A 15,423-nucleotide genomic window follows, 5' to 3' on the forward strand; every position below is an offset into this window, starting at 1 on the left:
TCTGGAAACTCCCTCAATTTGTTGTGGCTGGAAGTATTGATAAAACTACTCATTAAAGTTTTGAATTATTAATAAATAGCTGTCAGTGTATGGAGCTAGATTGGTGCCATAAAGCTGGCTCAAATTTTTTTTAAGCAGGGGGGGGGAAAACTTGAATCTTTAAAGTAGTTTTGTACTTCAAACAGTTTTTTTTTTCATTTTCAAAATAGTTTTTCAGTATTAAATTTTTTTGTCAGTTTCAAAAATAATGTCTGAACATCGGTTCATTCAATGAGTCCTTCTTAAAATGAAATACTACTTAACATCTTTTCACTTTGGTGTAATTTGGCAGCATGCAGATAAAATTACTTTGATTTGATTGATAAAATAATACCAAATAATAATAACCATAAAAAAAAAAAACTTATGGCTGTTCGGATTAAAACCCCAGAAGATCTGAAACATTTTGGCAAAAAAAAAGCACATTCAGAAGAAATCCGTAAGGCACTTAAAAAACCTTTTACAGCACCTCAGGTAACTGAAATAGGTTGAAAAGTCTACCTAAACTAAATAAAATTGTTACGGACTTTTGTGGGACTAGTGGGTTTTATCCAACAGTAGCTGGGCAGGAAAAAAAGCAGCGCAAGAAGGAGAAGATAAACAGGAAATAGCCTTGGGCAGGGAATCTGGGACAACTACGTGAAGGACTTTAGCCTCTGTATGTGGCGCCCCTTCTTGGTTGAAATTTAAGTTTGTTGTATCAGTGTACTTTCCCTGTAATTTTATTTAAATCTGAGCTATTTAGGTTGTTCTTTTGCGATTTTTCCAAATATTCCCAAAAGTGCAAAACTTAGCAGCCCTGAATGTGTGCACAACTTTCTTTCTTGAGAATAAATGCACCAGATCAATTATATATAAAGAAAAAAAAAAAAAAACACAGTCTGCATCTGGAGCAAAAAGATCTTGCAGTAACAATGTGCTCAATTTATGACAGTAAACAAATGGCCTTCTCTGAACAATAGACTTTTTAATATATATTTTCAATTTACCATAATAAAGCCAACATGATTATTCTTTATATTACCAAGATCATTGCAAATGCTGTATCATAAATATTTAGTTTTTGTACATTTTTATTTCAAAAAGGTCCATTATAGAATTTTTAAAAAATAAAGTCTAGAACAAACGTAATAATCTGGGAAAATTTTGATATTGAGCCCATTTCAGTTTTTACATTCAAGCCCTTCAAAGTTTAGTCAAATGGGCTCCAGCTGATAAAGGACAGATTTAACTGATCTTGTTTCTTAATAGTTTCGTTCACACGATGAGAATGCAAAATAATTTGACGCATTTGTAATTAAATAAAAAGATATAAAAAGGCAATATTGGCAAAAGCACAGACACTGTGTAAGTGCGTCTTACAAAAAACAAACTTGAGTATTTAAACGGTGTATCTGAGCATGTGGAGTGTGACAGCCAGGCTGATGTTGTGAAGCTGGAAAACAGTCAAACGGAGACAGTTTTGGTCAAAAAAAAAAAAAAAAAACAGTGTAAAGATTAACAGGAAGACATGAAAACCAAAGTTTTTGTGCTTATTTTGCCCATTTGCAGGCAACACTTTGGTTGCTTTTTTTTTAACCCTTTCATCCATTTGTTCATCTCTGCATGCAGTTTGCATAATATTCCCCTGCTTTGAGGTTCTTTTCCCTGTTTTGTTCATACTCAGTGCCAGTCTTCATCATCATCGTCCTCGCCTTCGGATGAGTCCTCCTGGCTGCTGATCTCCCCCTGCTGTGCAGCTCCACCCCCCTCTCCTCCCTGATGAGCCACCGCCGCTGCAGCTGCTGCTGCTGCCGCCGCCGCCGCCGCCACCGCCGCCGCCTTCCTGGCTCGAGCCTGCGCTGCTGCTTTCTCCTCCTCCTCTTTCTGCCGCAGAGCTGCAGCCTTCTTCTCCTGCTCCGCGTGGCTCTTCATGTGGGCACTTCTACTCTTCACTTTATGAAACACCCTACATAGAAATATGAACCCGTACAATTGTGTATTAGTTCAGTAAAAAGCTGGACAATTAACATCTTTAACGTAACTTGCAGACAAAAGTCCTGATGTTTCAGGTAAAAACCAAAACATTAAGGCTTCCATTACTTAGCTTGTACTTTACATTTAATAGAGTGGCATAAAGTGAATTTATAGAGCAATTTACTTTGTAGGCATACAAAAGCCTTACTAGTTGTCAAAATTATTTCTGTTAATTCTGATGATTATGATAGCAATATAATGAAATTTTTGCAATGAAATATATTCTTTATTGGTCTTATGAAATATTCCAACTTTCTGACAAACAGAATTTTGGGGTTCCATTACCTGTAGCAATTAATCAGCAAAATTAACTCTTGCAATATATCACAGTGTGTAATGAATTTAAATAGTAGTCAAACTACTTTAACCGACTTAATAATATAACTTCTCAATGATACCTATTTTATTTTAAGGTGATGCATTTGTATGTAAAGGGGCATGTAACATCAAAATATAAAAGAGCAAGAATTAATGTAGAAACTTTACAAATTAATTGTGTTCTTGGACTTGAAATTGTTTTAATTTTCTGATTACTTGAGTTTCATCCGAGCTGGTTGCTGCTCTGGAGTGACACCTACTGGTTGTCAGAAGTAGCAATATAGATATGTCTTTCACAAATTTATTTACACATCTTAACAGGTGATTTTCCTTTTATCTGCATTCCTGTCCCTCAAAGTTATATTTTGTCTTTTGCATAAATATAAACTGACAAAACTAAAACACACTTAAGCTCCTTGTTAACAAATGTTTACTTTTATTCTTAATCATGTTGTGACTATCCTCATAGACCTTGTTCATTAGGATAAACTATAGCAAACTACATTTGTTTTATTGTGTAAAACGATGTTTTCAAGCAAGAACAAAAGCCGAACGTTTATAATGTTTTGCATTCAGTTTTAATTGCAAAATGAAAGTAAAATTCATTTTGTGGTTTGCATGTAAGCACTCCTTGATATCAAACTAAAACAACACCATAATGTAGACTCCAATGGGCTCGAAGCTGGGGAAAAATGAGCATACACCTTATTCTTCCATTTGGGTTTCTACTGATTCTCATGCATGCAGGTTGTTGCTAACTGAGCAGGGGAAATTGAAAAGTGTAATATATCTGCTGCACTTTTAAAGAGAGTACTTTGAATGGTATCAATCTTGAATCCTCATAATGGTTGATGAATTTTATATAGTTGCATCTCAACTCTTAAAAGACAACTTCAGGTTTCAGAGCTTAGGTGTGATCAATAAAAATCTGATTTAAAATGATTGATGATAAGATAGCGTTCTCTGGGTTACAGTAATTTGTACAGGAAGCCGTCCCACCTGCATCCTTTCACACTAATAAAGTGATTTAAAAAAAGGGTCTTCTCCAAACTAAAACTGAAACTGAGTGTGGGGGGTGCAGAAACCTCATATCTAGAAGGAAATTCTGTAGATCGAAGAGCTCATATTCACAAATTTCCAAATTTTAAAAGGTTTTAAAGACCCTCGAAACTACAGAATGGCACTAATCTAGAGTGAAGGGGTTCTAAAGCTGCATGAAATCCAGCAAATTTAAACATACAAATATCACACTAATCACTTTTAGCAGCAAATTTAACAAACTTCTAAAACAGATTGAAAATTGACCTCACCTGCCACATTTCTTGCATGGAAACACTTCATTGGGGTCCTGCGGCGGTTTTGGTGGAGGTTTGGGCTTCTTTGCGGCGGCTTCAGCCCGAGGCCTGTGAGGCACCGACGACTGATGAGCCTCTTTACTCATTGGGTTTGGCTCTTTGATGACCAGAACTGTCCCTGTCTGAAGCGACAACATGTGGGTTTTGACTATGCAAAGAAAGTTTGACGATTTCCTCTTTTTGAACGTAACGGGGTATTCATTGAATGAAGAGGATCGCACAGTACTTACTACATAGTCGTGAGCTTGTAGTGACTGAGTCACCCTTGCCTGCTGGTTGGTTTCATGGCTATCGTCATAAAAAGAAGCTTCCTTCTTTTCTTCTTCTTCTGCCTCCCCTTGAGCTAATCTGTGCTGATGTGAGCTCTGCCATGAATCCCACAACGCACAATAAATTAATGGGTGGAAAAAGGAAAAAGGTCAGGAATGTTGTTATTGTTGATGTTCAAACATGAGATTATGATTAGGTTTTTACTCGTGTGTAAGTAAATATGTAGTTTTTTTCTGACTTTCTATGACTTTTATCACTTCTGCTTTCCCACCTCGTTACCCTGCATAATCAGTTTTGGTGCCTTTTTAGCACTTGGATAGCATTTCTGCCTTTGTTCTTAAATAAGTCAGTCTGTATTTCTAGTTCTCTAAAAAGAACAAACGAAACTCTCATTAAAATGTTTTATATTTTTGCTTTATAAGGGATCCAAAAGAGGTGTAAGGTTGGACAATAAGGACTTTTAGGAAGTGTTTTCTGCCTGTGTTTTACAGAATAACCCAAACTATAGGTGAACCCCTATTTTAGCTAATATTTAAATATCAGGACACTTCATCTGTAGCATCAAAAAGCAGGAGCGCTTGTATGATCCTGTTCCTTGAATGCAGATAATTTGTGCTTAATAATATTGTATACTTTAGCCACACTTATCCAAATCTTATGGAAAAAGGAAACATAGAAACCAAACACTCAACGCTACCTTAACGTCCACCACAGCCTCAGAGTGCTTCTCCACAGGTGAATCTGGGGGACCGAAAGTTACGATACCGTTTCGACCGACTTTCACCTGCTTTTTATATGAATAGTAGAACTCCACGCACTGAGCAACAGTCTTAGTCCGCACCTACAAAAGACAAAGACACAAGCAAATCCAAGTGATTAATTATAAGAGACTAAATGCAAAACAAACAGACTGTAAAGAATGAAGGATGGCTTAGGCAGCGAAAGTCAACATGGACGGACGGACGGACTTTTAGGACAGGATAACAATTCTGGACTAAACCAGAAAATAATTACGTAACGTTCCAGACTTTTCCCAGACGCAACACGAACTCCCCAACTCTCTGGCTCACACCTCTGTTATTGTTCTAATTCTAAAACGCAGACTTCCTGCCGCAGAGAGGATGTGATTTATTCAGTCAAATTTTTTTCTCTTTGAACTTTAAGGAAACTCAAAAAAACTTTTAAAAAAAAGGAAAAAGATCTTCCTGTCTGCAAAAGGATGTTCTCCATTGCATTTTATTTCTAAAATGCTTTAACAGGCGTGACTAGTATTCTTGTTATAGTAAAAATAATTGCTTCCCCTGCATGACAGAAGCGTCACCCTCACCAGTTTCTGCACCAGGAAGAAGTCCTTCCTGTAGGCAGAGATCCCTTTGTTGAAGTAACACTTCTCCTCTGCCGTCCAGCTGTCACAGCCTGTGAAGGTAGTAAAATTTGTGTGAAGAAAGAAACTGAAAGGTTATGAAGGTTATGAAGCTTTTTTTTTTTTTACCTGAGTAGTGATAACCTGCCAGGTGATGGCCTTTGGGAAAAATTGGATCTTGAAGCATCAAACGCTCCATTGTTTCCTTAATATTAAGCAGAATTAATGCAAAATAAACCTTGCAGCGATAAAAGCTCACATCAATCTCAACTGGTCTCTTTACTCACAAGGATATTGCCTCCGCATTCATGTAAACAGTGTAATGCCAGCTCCTGATTGGTTCCTCCTCCACTGAAAACACTTGAACAAGCCAAGTTCATAAAATGCTCTACTGCAAAAAATGAAGCAATAGAAAAATTAGGGGGGGAGGGAAAGTTAATAAAAGATTGATAAAGTAGTTCTTGAGAGAAACCCACTGGTCTCCTCGTCGTTTTGCTTTTGGTTGGAGTTATTCAAAGGATGCCAGACCAAGTCGGCTTTATGCTGGTCCATCTGGGAAGATGGCTGATCTTGCAAATCAGGTATTTCTGCTTGGTACTGCTGCCCGATATTGATACGGCTGCACCCCAACACAAAACAAAGAGATATAGAGATGTAAGCGACATGAATAAGGTAGAAATTTGTTTGAATCTGCGATGTGAAGCTTACGGTTCAAGGCACACTGGCGTGGCATCAGTGATCAAGGGCAAGACTGGAGGTGTGATCTCTGAACTCGCTAAGAAAAACAAATCAATAAATAAAAAGTTAGACCTTATTCTAAAAAAAGGTGATGTGCAGAAATCATCCAAGACTTACTGGAACGCAGCAGGCTTCGAGCTGCGGACTTTGGGGTAGCCGGAGGCGGCAGGATCTGGTTGCTTACGGCGATGTTGGTGAGGAAGGCGGAGAAGTAGAGACCCGTTCCTCCTCGAACAGGCGACAGGATGGGAGGGGGCGTATAAGGGGGGAGGGAGTGCAGGTTGTCCGGCAGGCGGACCGGAGAGCGCAGGTTGCTCTGGTAATGGGTGATACTGGAGTATACGGATGGGGGGATGAAGGTGGATGGTTTGGGGGGAGGGATGATGAGGGGCTCTGGACGAGTCCGGCGCTTGAACTTAGCCTTTCCGTCCTCTTCCATTCCTGAATCGCTTTCCCCATCCTGGAATAATGAGGGAAAAGTGGAACATTTTAAAGTTTAAATCCTTTAGTTTTCCTCTTAAAGTTTTCTAACTCTGATGGCAACAGTATCTACGACTAAACAATAATATGTACAAATCAGGGATGAATTAAAATAAAGGACAGGCACATCTTTATAAAATATTTTATTATAAAACTAAACTTTTAAAGTTTAAATAAATAAATAATCTACACAAGTCACTAGACCTTCAACCAGAGCAGGAAGGCTTTAAATAATTAAGAAATAAATGTGTTAATTGAAATTGAAATCCAATATTGATCTAAAGATTCATCCAAGTGATAACAAAGACACAATGGACAAAAAAATAGTATCAAGGGGAAAATTTCAATAAAAGAATCACTGTTGGACAAAAAGAATAAAAAGACTTATTTCACATTTTCCAAAAAAAACATCTTGTTAATCCCCAAGACTGTTTGCAAAATATTGTGTGGAGTGAGGAGACAAAAGTGAAACTTTTCAAACCGTGTGGGTCTCGTCGTGTATTTTAGGAAAAAAACAAAACAACATCACACAAACAATCAAAAATGACTTTAGTATTGTGTTACTCTAGTGTTGCTTTGCTGCTTCGGGAGCATACCAGCCCCATAACGCTCTACCAGAAAATCCTGTTGGAGAATGTCTGACTATCAGTTTGTGACATAAAGCTGAGGGACCGCCACGCTGCAAGACATCGATCTGAAACTCACAAGTATGTTCTGCATGGTTCACAGAACAAAACTGTTGGGTTTTGGTGTGGCCTAATCAAACTTTGTCTAAAATGCTCTGGGAAGAAGTTAGTCAGGCTTTTCAAGGTTAAAAAAAAAAAAAAAACACCCTAATGTAGCAGAATTATTACTTTTCTGCGAAGTGGAGAGTGCCAAGATTCCACCACAGCAATGTAAAGACTCATTGCAATTGAATGAATGAATGCTATTCATTTATAGCTGCCAACAGCAGCACAATTGTTTATTAGGCTTAAGGGACTATTATTGGTTGCATCTGGCTAATTTGGTTTGGATAGATTTCTTTCAAGTCATAATTTCACAAATAATTTAGTGTTTTCATGATCTGAAAAGACCATAAAAACACAAACCAACCTGGTAAAGAAAATCTGCACTGCACAGTAAAGCAACCAGTCTCACCATAGTTTTAAGAGATGTTACAAAAACACAAAGACAATGAAAACTGTGCAACATGGAACCAACCTGGCCAAAACTCTCGGTCACAGAGTTTCTGAGCGAACGGCGGCGAGCCACGATCACGGAGGGTTTCCGATCCGCCTGGCCCACGGTGCGCTCGCCCTGGCCCACGCGGCCTTGAGTCCAGCCGCCCTGAGACTCCGCCTGGTTCTTGTGCACAGGCACAGACACTGGGATCACCAAGGGCACTATGGTGGAGGGGGCATCTTCCTGCAGAGGGTACAGAAAGAAGACAAAGAGAGAAGAGAACAAGAAACACCCAGGTCAGAAAAGTGGAGGGAAATATTCAAAAAGTGAGTGACAAATAAAAAGAGGAAGAAGGTGAGAGTGCATGTCATCTCAAAATGTGGTGCAATACCAAAAAAACTTGAACAGTGATTCATTTTTTTCCCAAACATGAGTATCTCTCAGGTTTAATTCATACTTTCTCAGCAGATTAAATATTAAACTGGCCGGTCAGACCGGCTTTAAATGTTAAAACAAAGAAGAAATAGTTGCATCTCACCAGTACGTTTTTTCACTCAAAAGTGAAATGTAAAACAAGCTTCATGCTTTCTGCTATGGTGTTGTAGATCTACATATTTCTGTTTAAGAAAACAGCACCCTGGCATATCTGCTTGAACTGACACAGTTTTGTTTTTTTTGTTTTCGTTGAACTGATCCAGGATTTTAAAAGTGGGAAGTGAAACTTACAAACATCTTCCACCGTTTTACATCTGAGGCTCACTCAGAGCCTTTCCTGATCACCGAATGGCATAAAAGCAGTTTCTCCTAATCAAAAACAAAAAAGAAAGAAAAAAAGTCCCAACTATAAAACAAAACACAGCCAAACAGCTCCGGCTTGTGAGCTGGCTGCGCGAAACCAGTTTGGGGAGAACGGGAGCGTGCAGGTTGACAGCTCGGCCCCTCCCTGCCGCCACTGAGCAACTTTCAGAAAAAAGGCCTGAGGAATGTGGAGGTGTGCAGACATGCAGCCGCTCCAACTGTACATCGAGCGCGCACGTTCTGCGCTCAAACCTGCAACGAGCCTCTTAACCCCTTTGGGGCAGAGAACTCTGTGTGCTTGTGTTTATATATTGACAGTCTGCATTAAAGGAACAACGTCTAAGAGGGTGCAACGCCTACTGTGTAAACATGATCAATCCTGACCAGCGACAGTATCATGTGTCTTATAAAGATAACACCCTCGGTGTTGAATAAATCCAAAGCAGCAAATCTACATTTACTGTTGGAAGTTTGTAGCAGAGCGCCGTGGAAAAGTACAAATTAAATAGCGGAGATCTCTTTAAAAGAGCTGAAACCGGACAGCTGCAGAAGTTTTGTAAACGGTAGGGAAGTTCTGCATAGAAACAAGGCTGTTCCTCTTTATACAACTGTGCCAACTTTGCCAAATGAGAAAATATGCTATTACTTGCCCAAATAAGCTACCTTTGCTATTCCCTCAATGTATAAAGCAGGATACACTGCACATCAACTTTTTTTTTGTTTCCATCCCTTGATCAAGTCAGTTACGAAAAGCAGTTAGTGCCAAATCCAACATGCCACCCAGCTCCTGGTGTAGTCCATCGCCATCACTAAGACTACTGCTATAACTGAGAGCATCTGCTTGGCTGCTTTCGAACTCAAATAGACGACACTGTAGTTGTCAAGGGATTGTTGGCTAGCAGTTCCTACATCAGACTCAAGACAATTCAGACTCTATTTATGTGACGTTCATCTATAATGGATCTACTGTGAGCTACAGTACTATCGATTTCCACACTTCCCTCTTTGCCGCCACTCTATTTTACGTGTGTAAAATGGTTATGAACATGATTCTAACATGCATATTGACATGAAATCCACAACCAAAGACAATCCACACATACAAAGAAATCAAAACAAATTACCCCACTAATTTAAATTATGTGTAGCAAACAGGGTTTGTGTGAGCTTTAGTAAATTAAATTTAAGAATAAAACTTAGGATGTGAATAACTAAAAAAAATAAAAATAAAAAAACCAGCAAATTCATTAACTTTGTTGTGTTGGTGTCTTTGGCTCTTGTATTTTATTAAATTCTACTTTCCCCTTAATAACTTAAGTTAATTTTTATTTCAGTTGTTGTCTGTATTGTTGTAGTTGCCGTAATTGGTGTCTTTTTCAAAGTCTGACCTTTTGAAGTATACACTCCCCATTAGTAACGAACACGGTAGAAAGACTGTTTTTGATTTCTATTTCCTAAACAAATATTTTCTCAATCTGAAATCTAAATAAATAGAAGAAAAAAGCTGAGACATAACTGAATGTAATTTAAGATTTAAGATGGAAATTCTGGCAAATGTTGGGATTAAATTTCAGCTATTTAGATTTTTTTTTTTTTTAAGATCCTGCAGAAACCTAGATGACACTGGCAGAGAAAGCCAAGAAAATGCCTGAAATCTGTCAGTATTTATAAAGGAATTCTTGCCTCTGTAATTACAGATTAAGGCCAGGTGGTTTGGACTTAATACAAGAAGGTTTCAAAATGCAAAAGTACAAGAAGAATTTCTCAATGGGTAATGACAACAAGCTCTCGCTCTTAAAACTTTTACAACCTTACTGTAGGAGACTACTCCGATAGCATTGGATACAGATGCCTCTCTTAGCTTCTTCATGTTCCAGTGAGCTCCATTAGGGCAAGGATCCAGGAGTGGAAAGAACATCATTTCATAGTAAACCCAGGATGACCAGGTACCGCTCACATGATTTCTGTTAGCTAGTCCACTTGTAGAGAGCTTTACAAAGACCTGGAACTATTGTTGTTTCAAATAAAACAATAAATAATGGACTCACCAAAACCACCTAAAGGAACGCTCGCTGCGCAATACTCCACTCTTGAAGAAAAAGCCTGCTAAAGCTCGATTTGCTGGGTGAGTAGAGAGTGTTCAGAAGAGAACAGAATTAATCTCTTCCCAAACACACGACACTAACCGTAAATCTGGTTAAAACTGAAGATCAGAGTTTTTAGAAGTGACCTAATGAACCTTTAACAGTTGAAGACATTCTGTAGATCAAAATCCCACCTGGGCAATACACAACACAGCAGAGGTGTTGAAGCTGTAATTACCAATATAAAGATGGTACGTTTTTGTTCAACTGTTTCACAGAACCTGATTTCTGGGCTTATTTGCATTGATTTCATTGGTTGTGGATTGCGTTTGTTGTTACTGACAACCAATGGGTATTTCATGTCAATAGTCCAGATAAGACATTTAAGAAAAACACTGATGCATCCCGACTATAGATTTACACCATAAATAAATAAAGTAGATACAACTAGAGTGTAAATGTTGAATTTTGAAAAAAAAAAACAAAAAAAACCTTGGCAGCGTTAGCAGGCAGGGACTCCATTTCCGAAGCCTTCTGAGCAAGGGTCTCCAAGTTGATCTCTTTGGACGCCCTCCTCCTCCTGCGGGTGATCTGTATGACCCCTCCTGTCGCTGCTTGGGTGTCCGCTCCTTTTGCAGCTGTGACACCTGCTACTCCATTCTGGGGCAGTGGCGGCGGCGGTGGCGGCGGCAGCAGCGGCTCTTTGGAGGCTTGGGACCACATGTTTGCGGGAGGAGAACCCAGCGGGGACTCTCCCTCCCTGGAGAGGCGTCGCGAGCGCCGAGGGGCTGCAATGGATGAGTCCACAGCGTCTAAAGGATTTGTGGTGGCAACCTTTTCAGAGGACGGATCGGGTAGTGCAGATGAGTCTCCAGTTTGGGCTTCTGGATGCACCTCCATTGGTTGTGTGTCTTCTTTGTTCGCTCCAGAGTCCGGTGGAAGAGGGTCAGGAGGCGGATAAGCTCCAAAACTTTGAGTCTGCTGCTGCAGGTTTGGTTGGACCTGAGGTTGTGTTGTTTCAGGCTGTGGAACATTCTGTTGCTGTATCTGTTGCTGCATCTGCTGAAGTTGCTGCTCCTGCAGCTGCTGCTGGTGATACTGTTGCTGTATTTGCTGCATTTGCTGTTGTTGCTGAATTTGGTGCTGTTGCATTTGGTGTTGCTGCATATGCTGCTGCTGCAGCTGAAGCTGCTGGTGAATGTGTTGCTGTTGTTGCTGCTGCTGCTGTTGTTGTTGCTGCTGCTGTTGTTGCTGCTGCTGCTGTTGTTGCTGCTGCTGTTGGTGGTGGTGATGCATTTGCTGCTGCTGCATCTGATGCAGAATCTGCTGCTGAGTTTTAGGCTGCTCTCCGTAGATTATTCCCTTGTTTGCCGGGAAAACGGAGTAGTAACCTGATGAAAACGGCTGCTTGTTGGATCTGAATGAGGCCTGGAAAGGCTGCAGAATGGGCCCCTGCATGGTGTGAGCTGGCACATGGGGTTGCCCCTGGAGATCCACACCCTTGTGGCCATGCTGATAGGCTTGTAGCTGGGCCTGATGCATTACAGCAGCAGCAGTGGCGTGCTGCTCCCATTCAAGCCCCCTTCCCTGAGTTTGAGCTTGGCTGGCGTCTCTGTAAACCTCCACGGGGGCTGTCAGCTGGTTCTCCGCTGCCATCGGCATCGCTACGCCTTCATGAACTCCTTTATGGAAGGCCATCTGATCCCTGACGTTCACACCGCTCATGTACGGGCCAAAGTTCTGGCCCCAGCCTGCCACTGGAGCCTCCTGGTTCCACCCCGGTGCCTGTAAGGGGTCCTGCATCCACTTCACAGCAGAAGGCTGCTGATAGTGTGGCAGATTTTGGTGGCCTTTCTCTGGGTTGTAAACACCAGAGCCGCTTGCAGAGTCACTATGGCTCGCTTTTAAAGCAGGAGAGCCCATACCATAATAAACCTCCCCCGGGTGCTGCACTCCATCTTTCATGACTGGAGTCCGGTGCTTGCTCTTGTCAGTATTAACCTGAGAAGGAAGACTCATAGCAGTCTCCTAAGATTAGAAAATGGCTTTCGACTGAATTTATAATCGTGCAAAACTTGGTGTATCCCTCCTTAGTGTGCTCCCGCTGCCCGCGGTCGTGAAATTCTTTAATTGTGTATACAGAGGTATCTGGGAGGAAACATAAAATCCCAAAGGAAAGTGCAGGGTGGGGAACATGCAGTCGTCTTTCAGCAATTAAATCTGAGGTCTGCTGTCCATTCTTCTCAACATCTTCAGGGGAGCTAGACCTTACAGAACACAGACACACAGAGAGAATAAAATTCATGAATTAGTTCCTATTAGGGGGGGAAACACTACGAGTTTACAGCCGATTTACAGTCGCCAGCAGCAAAGAGGAAACTGAGGCCTACACCAGCAAATGGCCTTGTGTGAAAAGTGAAATTATAAAGCAGAGGGGAATCTAGTCCATGTTTGGATTCATGCGATCAGGTGCTTGCACGGAAGACATTTGCAAGCTGAAGTTTTAAGGTAGCAGAAAACAAGGAGGCGCCTCCGGAGCGGAGCTGCCATTTGGCTTAACAAGAAATACAGGAAACGAAGGGGCTCTTGCAATCACCCGAGCGATAGCCAGTAATGTTCTGTTGCAAACAAGCAATAAGGAAGCGACTCAGGAGCTGCGTGCTCTCTAGATCAACACCGCAGACTAACAAGCGTTATTATAAAAGCCAGAGGGTTCAATTTACCTGATCAATGGTGCAAAAACGACCCCCTGATCGGCTCCATGGAGTCACTTTAAGGTTTCGATCAAAGCCGACTGCACGCAGCTCCATAGAGGGCTTGTGCGCAGCAAATGTCACAACTCTGACAAGTTTCCATCGAGTTTCGCTGCGCACAATATGGCGATCAGGCGGTTTGACAGCAACACGGAAAAACGCTCCAAAGTCCCGATGGGGCAACGGGAGGCTTCTTAACGCCGTAGTTACACTGTTGCACACTGTATCCGCAAAACCGTGCACTTCCAGGAAAACATGTCCACAACTTTCCCCCCCTCCTGCCTACACACCACATCACCGAGTGAAACACAGATGAGACGGGTGCATGCGTGGAAATGCTGCCGTGCAGCGGCGGCTGACGGTATTTTCTCAGATTTAAAAACTTCTGCTGAGGGTAAAACGTGCCGCCCGGGGTTTTTTCCGGAGCGTTTGCAGCGCTGTGTAACTGCGCAGATGTGCAAAAATTGTGATGTCCTTGAACGCACCGCCTCACCCTAAAACAGCTCAACTCACATCCTGTTGTCCAATCCGATCGTCTGATTAGGCCTGTCGATGTATCCGTGTGCGTTTGTTTTTCTCCTCAGGTTGTCCCGGTTGCGAAGTGTCGTCACGCTAACAGAGGTCGTTGTTGAGCCGCAGTCAAGATTTCATAACTACGGAGACTATGGAGGTCAAATTGAAGCATCTATCTATCTATCTATCTATCTATCTATCTATCTATCTATCTATCTATCTATCTATCTATCTATCTATCTATCTATCTATCTATCTATCTATCTATCTATCTATCTATCTATCTATCTATCTATCTATCTATCTATCTATCTATCTATCTATCTATCTATCTATCTATCTATCTATCTATCTCATTCAAGCAAAACGTTTATGAAAACATCTGTCAAAAGTTAATAAATCCGTGTAAAATTACCATAAACTTTTCTTCAATACGTTTTTTTTTTTTGTTTTTTTTTTTGCAAATAAATGGATTACAGCAATCAGACACAATTCAAATTCAAAAATATTTTATTGGTCCCAAAGGAAAATTAAATGTTTTTATAGCTCATATTAACTGAGATATCTTCAAAGAGTTAATGTAGATGGTGATGACTGAACAGGAAATATCTCCTATGTGACTGGAAATTTGAAAAAGACTCTGACTAAAGAACACTTTCCACTGGTAATTTAGCAACTTCTGTGTCATGATGAGCTCCAAGCCTTTGTGTTTGTAGGGCATCTTCATAATCACCCTCTTCTATAGCTCATGGGGATTCTGGCTAGGCCTCAGCAAAATATTAATATTACTTCCAGTCAGAAAGAAATTTCATAGTGAAAATATGTAATCACTAAATGTTGTGTTTCGTTAGCCGTGAGCAGAATATCATCATAACTAACACAAATAAAGTCTTGAAAACATCAGTCTGTGTGCTTTTATTTTGTATATTATGTTTCACTTAGTGAATTAAGTTACTGAAATAAAGGAACTTTTCAACATTACTGATTTTTTCTGTCTATATATATAACTACAAACTGACTTCCCCTCACCTTTTCCATTTGGGCAGTGATACTTCCTGCCCAGGTCCAGGAGCAGGAGAACAGGCAGCTGAAGATTTTTATTATTTTGTATTTGAGCTGTTCTTTAGGACTGCACTCTTCCAGCCTGAGATCACAGAGGTTGTTCCTGGAATCTGCCCTTGACACTCCTACACTCTGCGGGTTACAGTTCAATAAAACTATTACTTACTACTCAAGATTCATGTTCCTTGAATTCTTCATCTTACATTACATTATTAAATCTATCAAGTTTTATTATGACAAATGATTCACCTCTAGACACTAATATTCTATGCCTATTCTTCTTTGCTAAATGACTCATACTCAGTCATATTGGACGAAGAACGTAATGGACCGCAATTTTTAGGCTTCATAGGCTCTGTACATTTAGTGGTAGACTTTGACTGGATCCTTATAATACATGAGTATATCTTCAGCCAAACAATTTCATTGTAGCTTTGGATATGTTTATAGTATTTGTCATGTAGGAAGGT

The 15,423-nt window shown here is 40.4% G+C and overlaps 1 protein-coding gene across 2 annotated transcripts; it reads right to left on the bottom strand.

Annotated features, from left to right (window-relative positions):
- Window positions 1-981: 981 nt before the first annotated feature.
- On the bottom strand, window positions 982-13,710 carry mideasa (mitotic deacetylase associated SANT domain protein a). 2 transcript variants are annotated; one of them, XM_032585200.1, is made up of 13 exons: window positions 13,349-13,710; window positions 11,118-12,892; window positions 7,783-7,986; window positions 6,217-6,559; window positions 6,070-6,136; window positions 5,838-5,980; window positions 5,649-5,749; window positions 5,491-5,566; window positions 5,326-5,414; window positions 4,696-4,839; window positions 3,959-4,093; window positions 3,684-3,850; window positions 982-1,987 (listed from the first exon to the last, which is right to left on the bottom strand). In XM_032585200.1, exons 2-13 carry the CDS (start codon window positions 12,642-12,644, stop codon window positions 1,702-1,704), a joined length of 3,282 nt encoding a protein of 1,093 aa, XP_032441091.1. In that variant the 5' UTR covers window positions 12,645-12,892; window positions 13,349-13,710; the 3' UTR covers window positions 982-1,701. The 2 variants fall into 2 exon arrangements, with proteins under 2 accessions (XP_032441091.1, XP_032441090.1); XM_032585199.1 differs by having other exon boundaries at window positions 5,649-5,752; window positions 13,349-13,709.
- Window positions 13,711-15,423: the final 1,713 nt, after the last annotated feature.

Source organism: Xiphophorus hellerii, chromosome 15 (genome assembly GCF_003331165.1).
Source record: "Xiphophorus hellerii strain 12219 chromosome 15, Xiphophorus_hellerii-4.1, whole genome shotgun sequence".
Taxonomy (NCBI): domain Eukaryota; kingdom Metazoa; phylum Chordata; class Actinopteri; order Cyprinodontiformes; family Poeciliidae; genus Xiphophorus; species Xiphophorus hellerii.

Excerpts from the sequence above, each read along its gene's own strand:
- mideasa (XM_032585199.1), bottom strand. The coding sequence starts at position 12,644 with ATGAGTCTTCCTTCTCAGGTTAATACTGACAAGAGCAAGCACCGGACT. Across the intron at positions 4,840-5,325 it reads TCTTCCTGGTGCAGAAACTG|GTGCGGACTAAGACTGTTGC; the intron begins GTGAGGGTGACG and ends TGTCTTTTGTAG. Across the intron at positions 1,988-3,683 it reads CCATGCAAGAAATGTGGCAG|GGTGTTTCATAAAGTGAAGA; the intron begins GTGAGGTCAATT and ends ATTTCTATGTAG.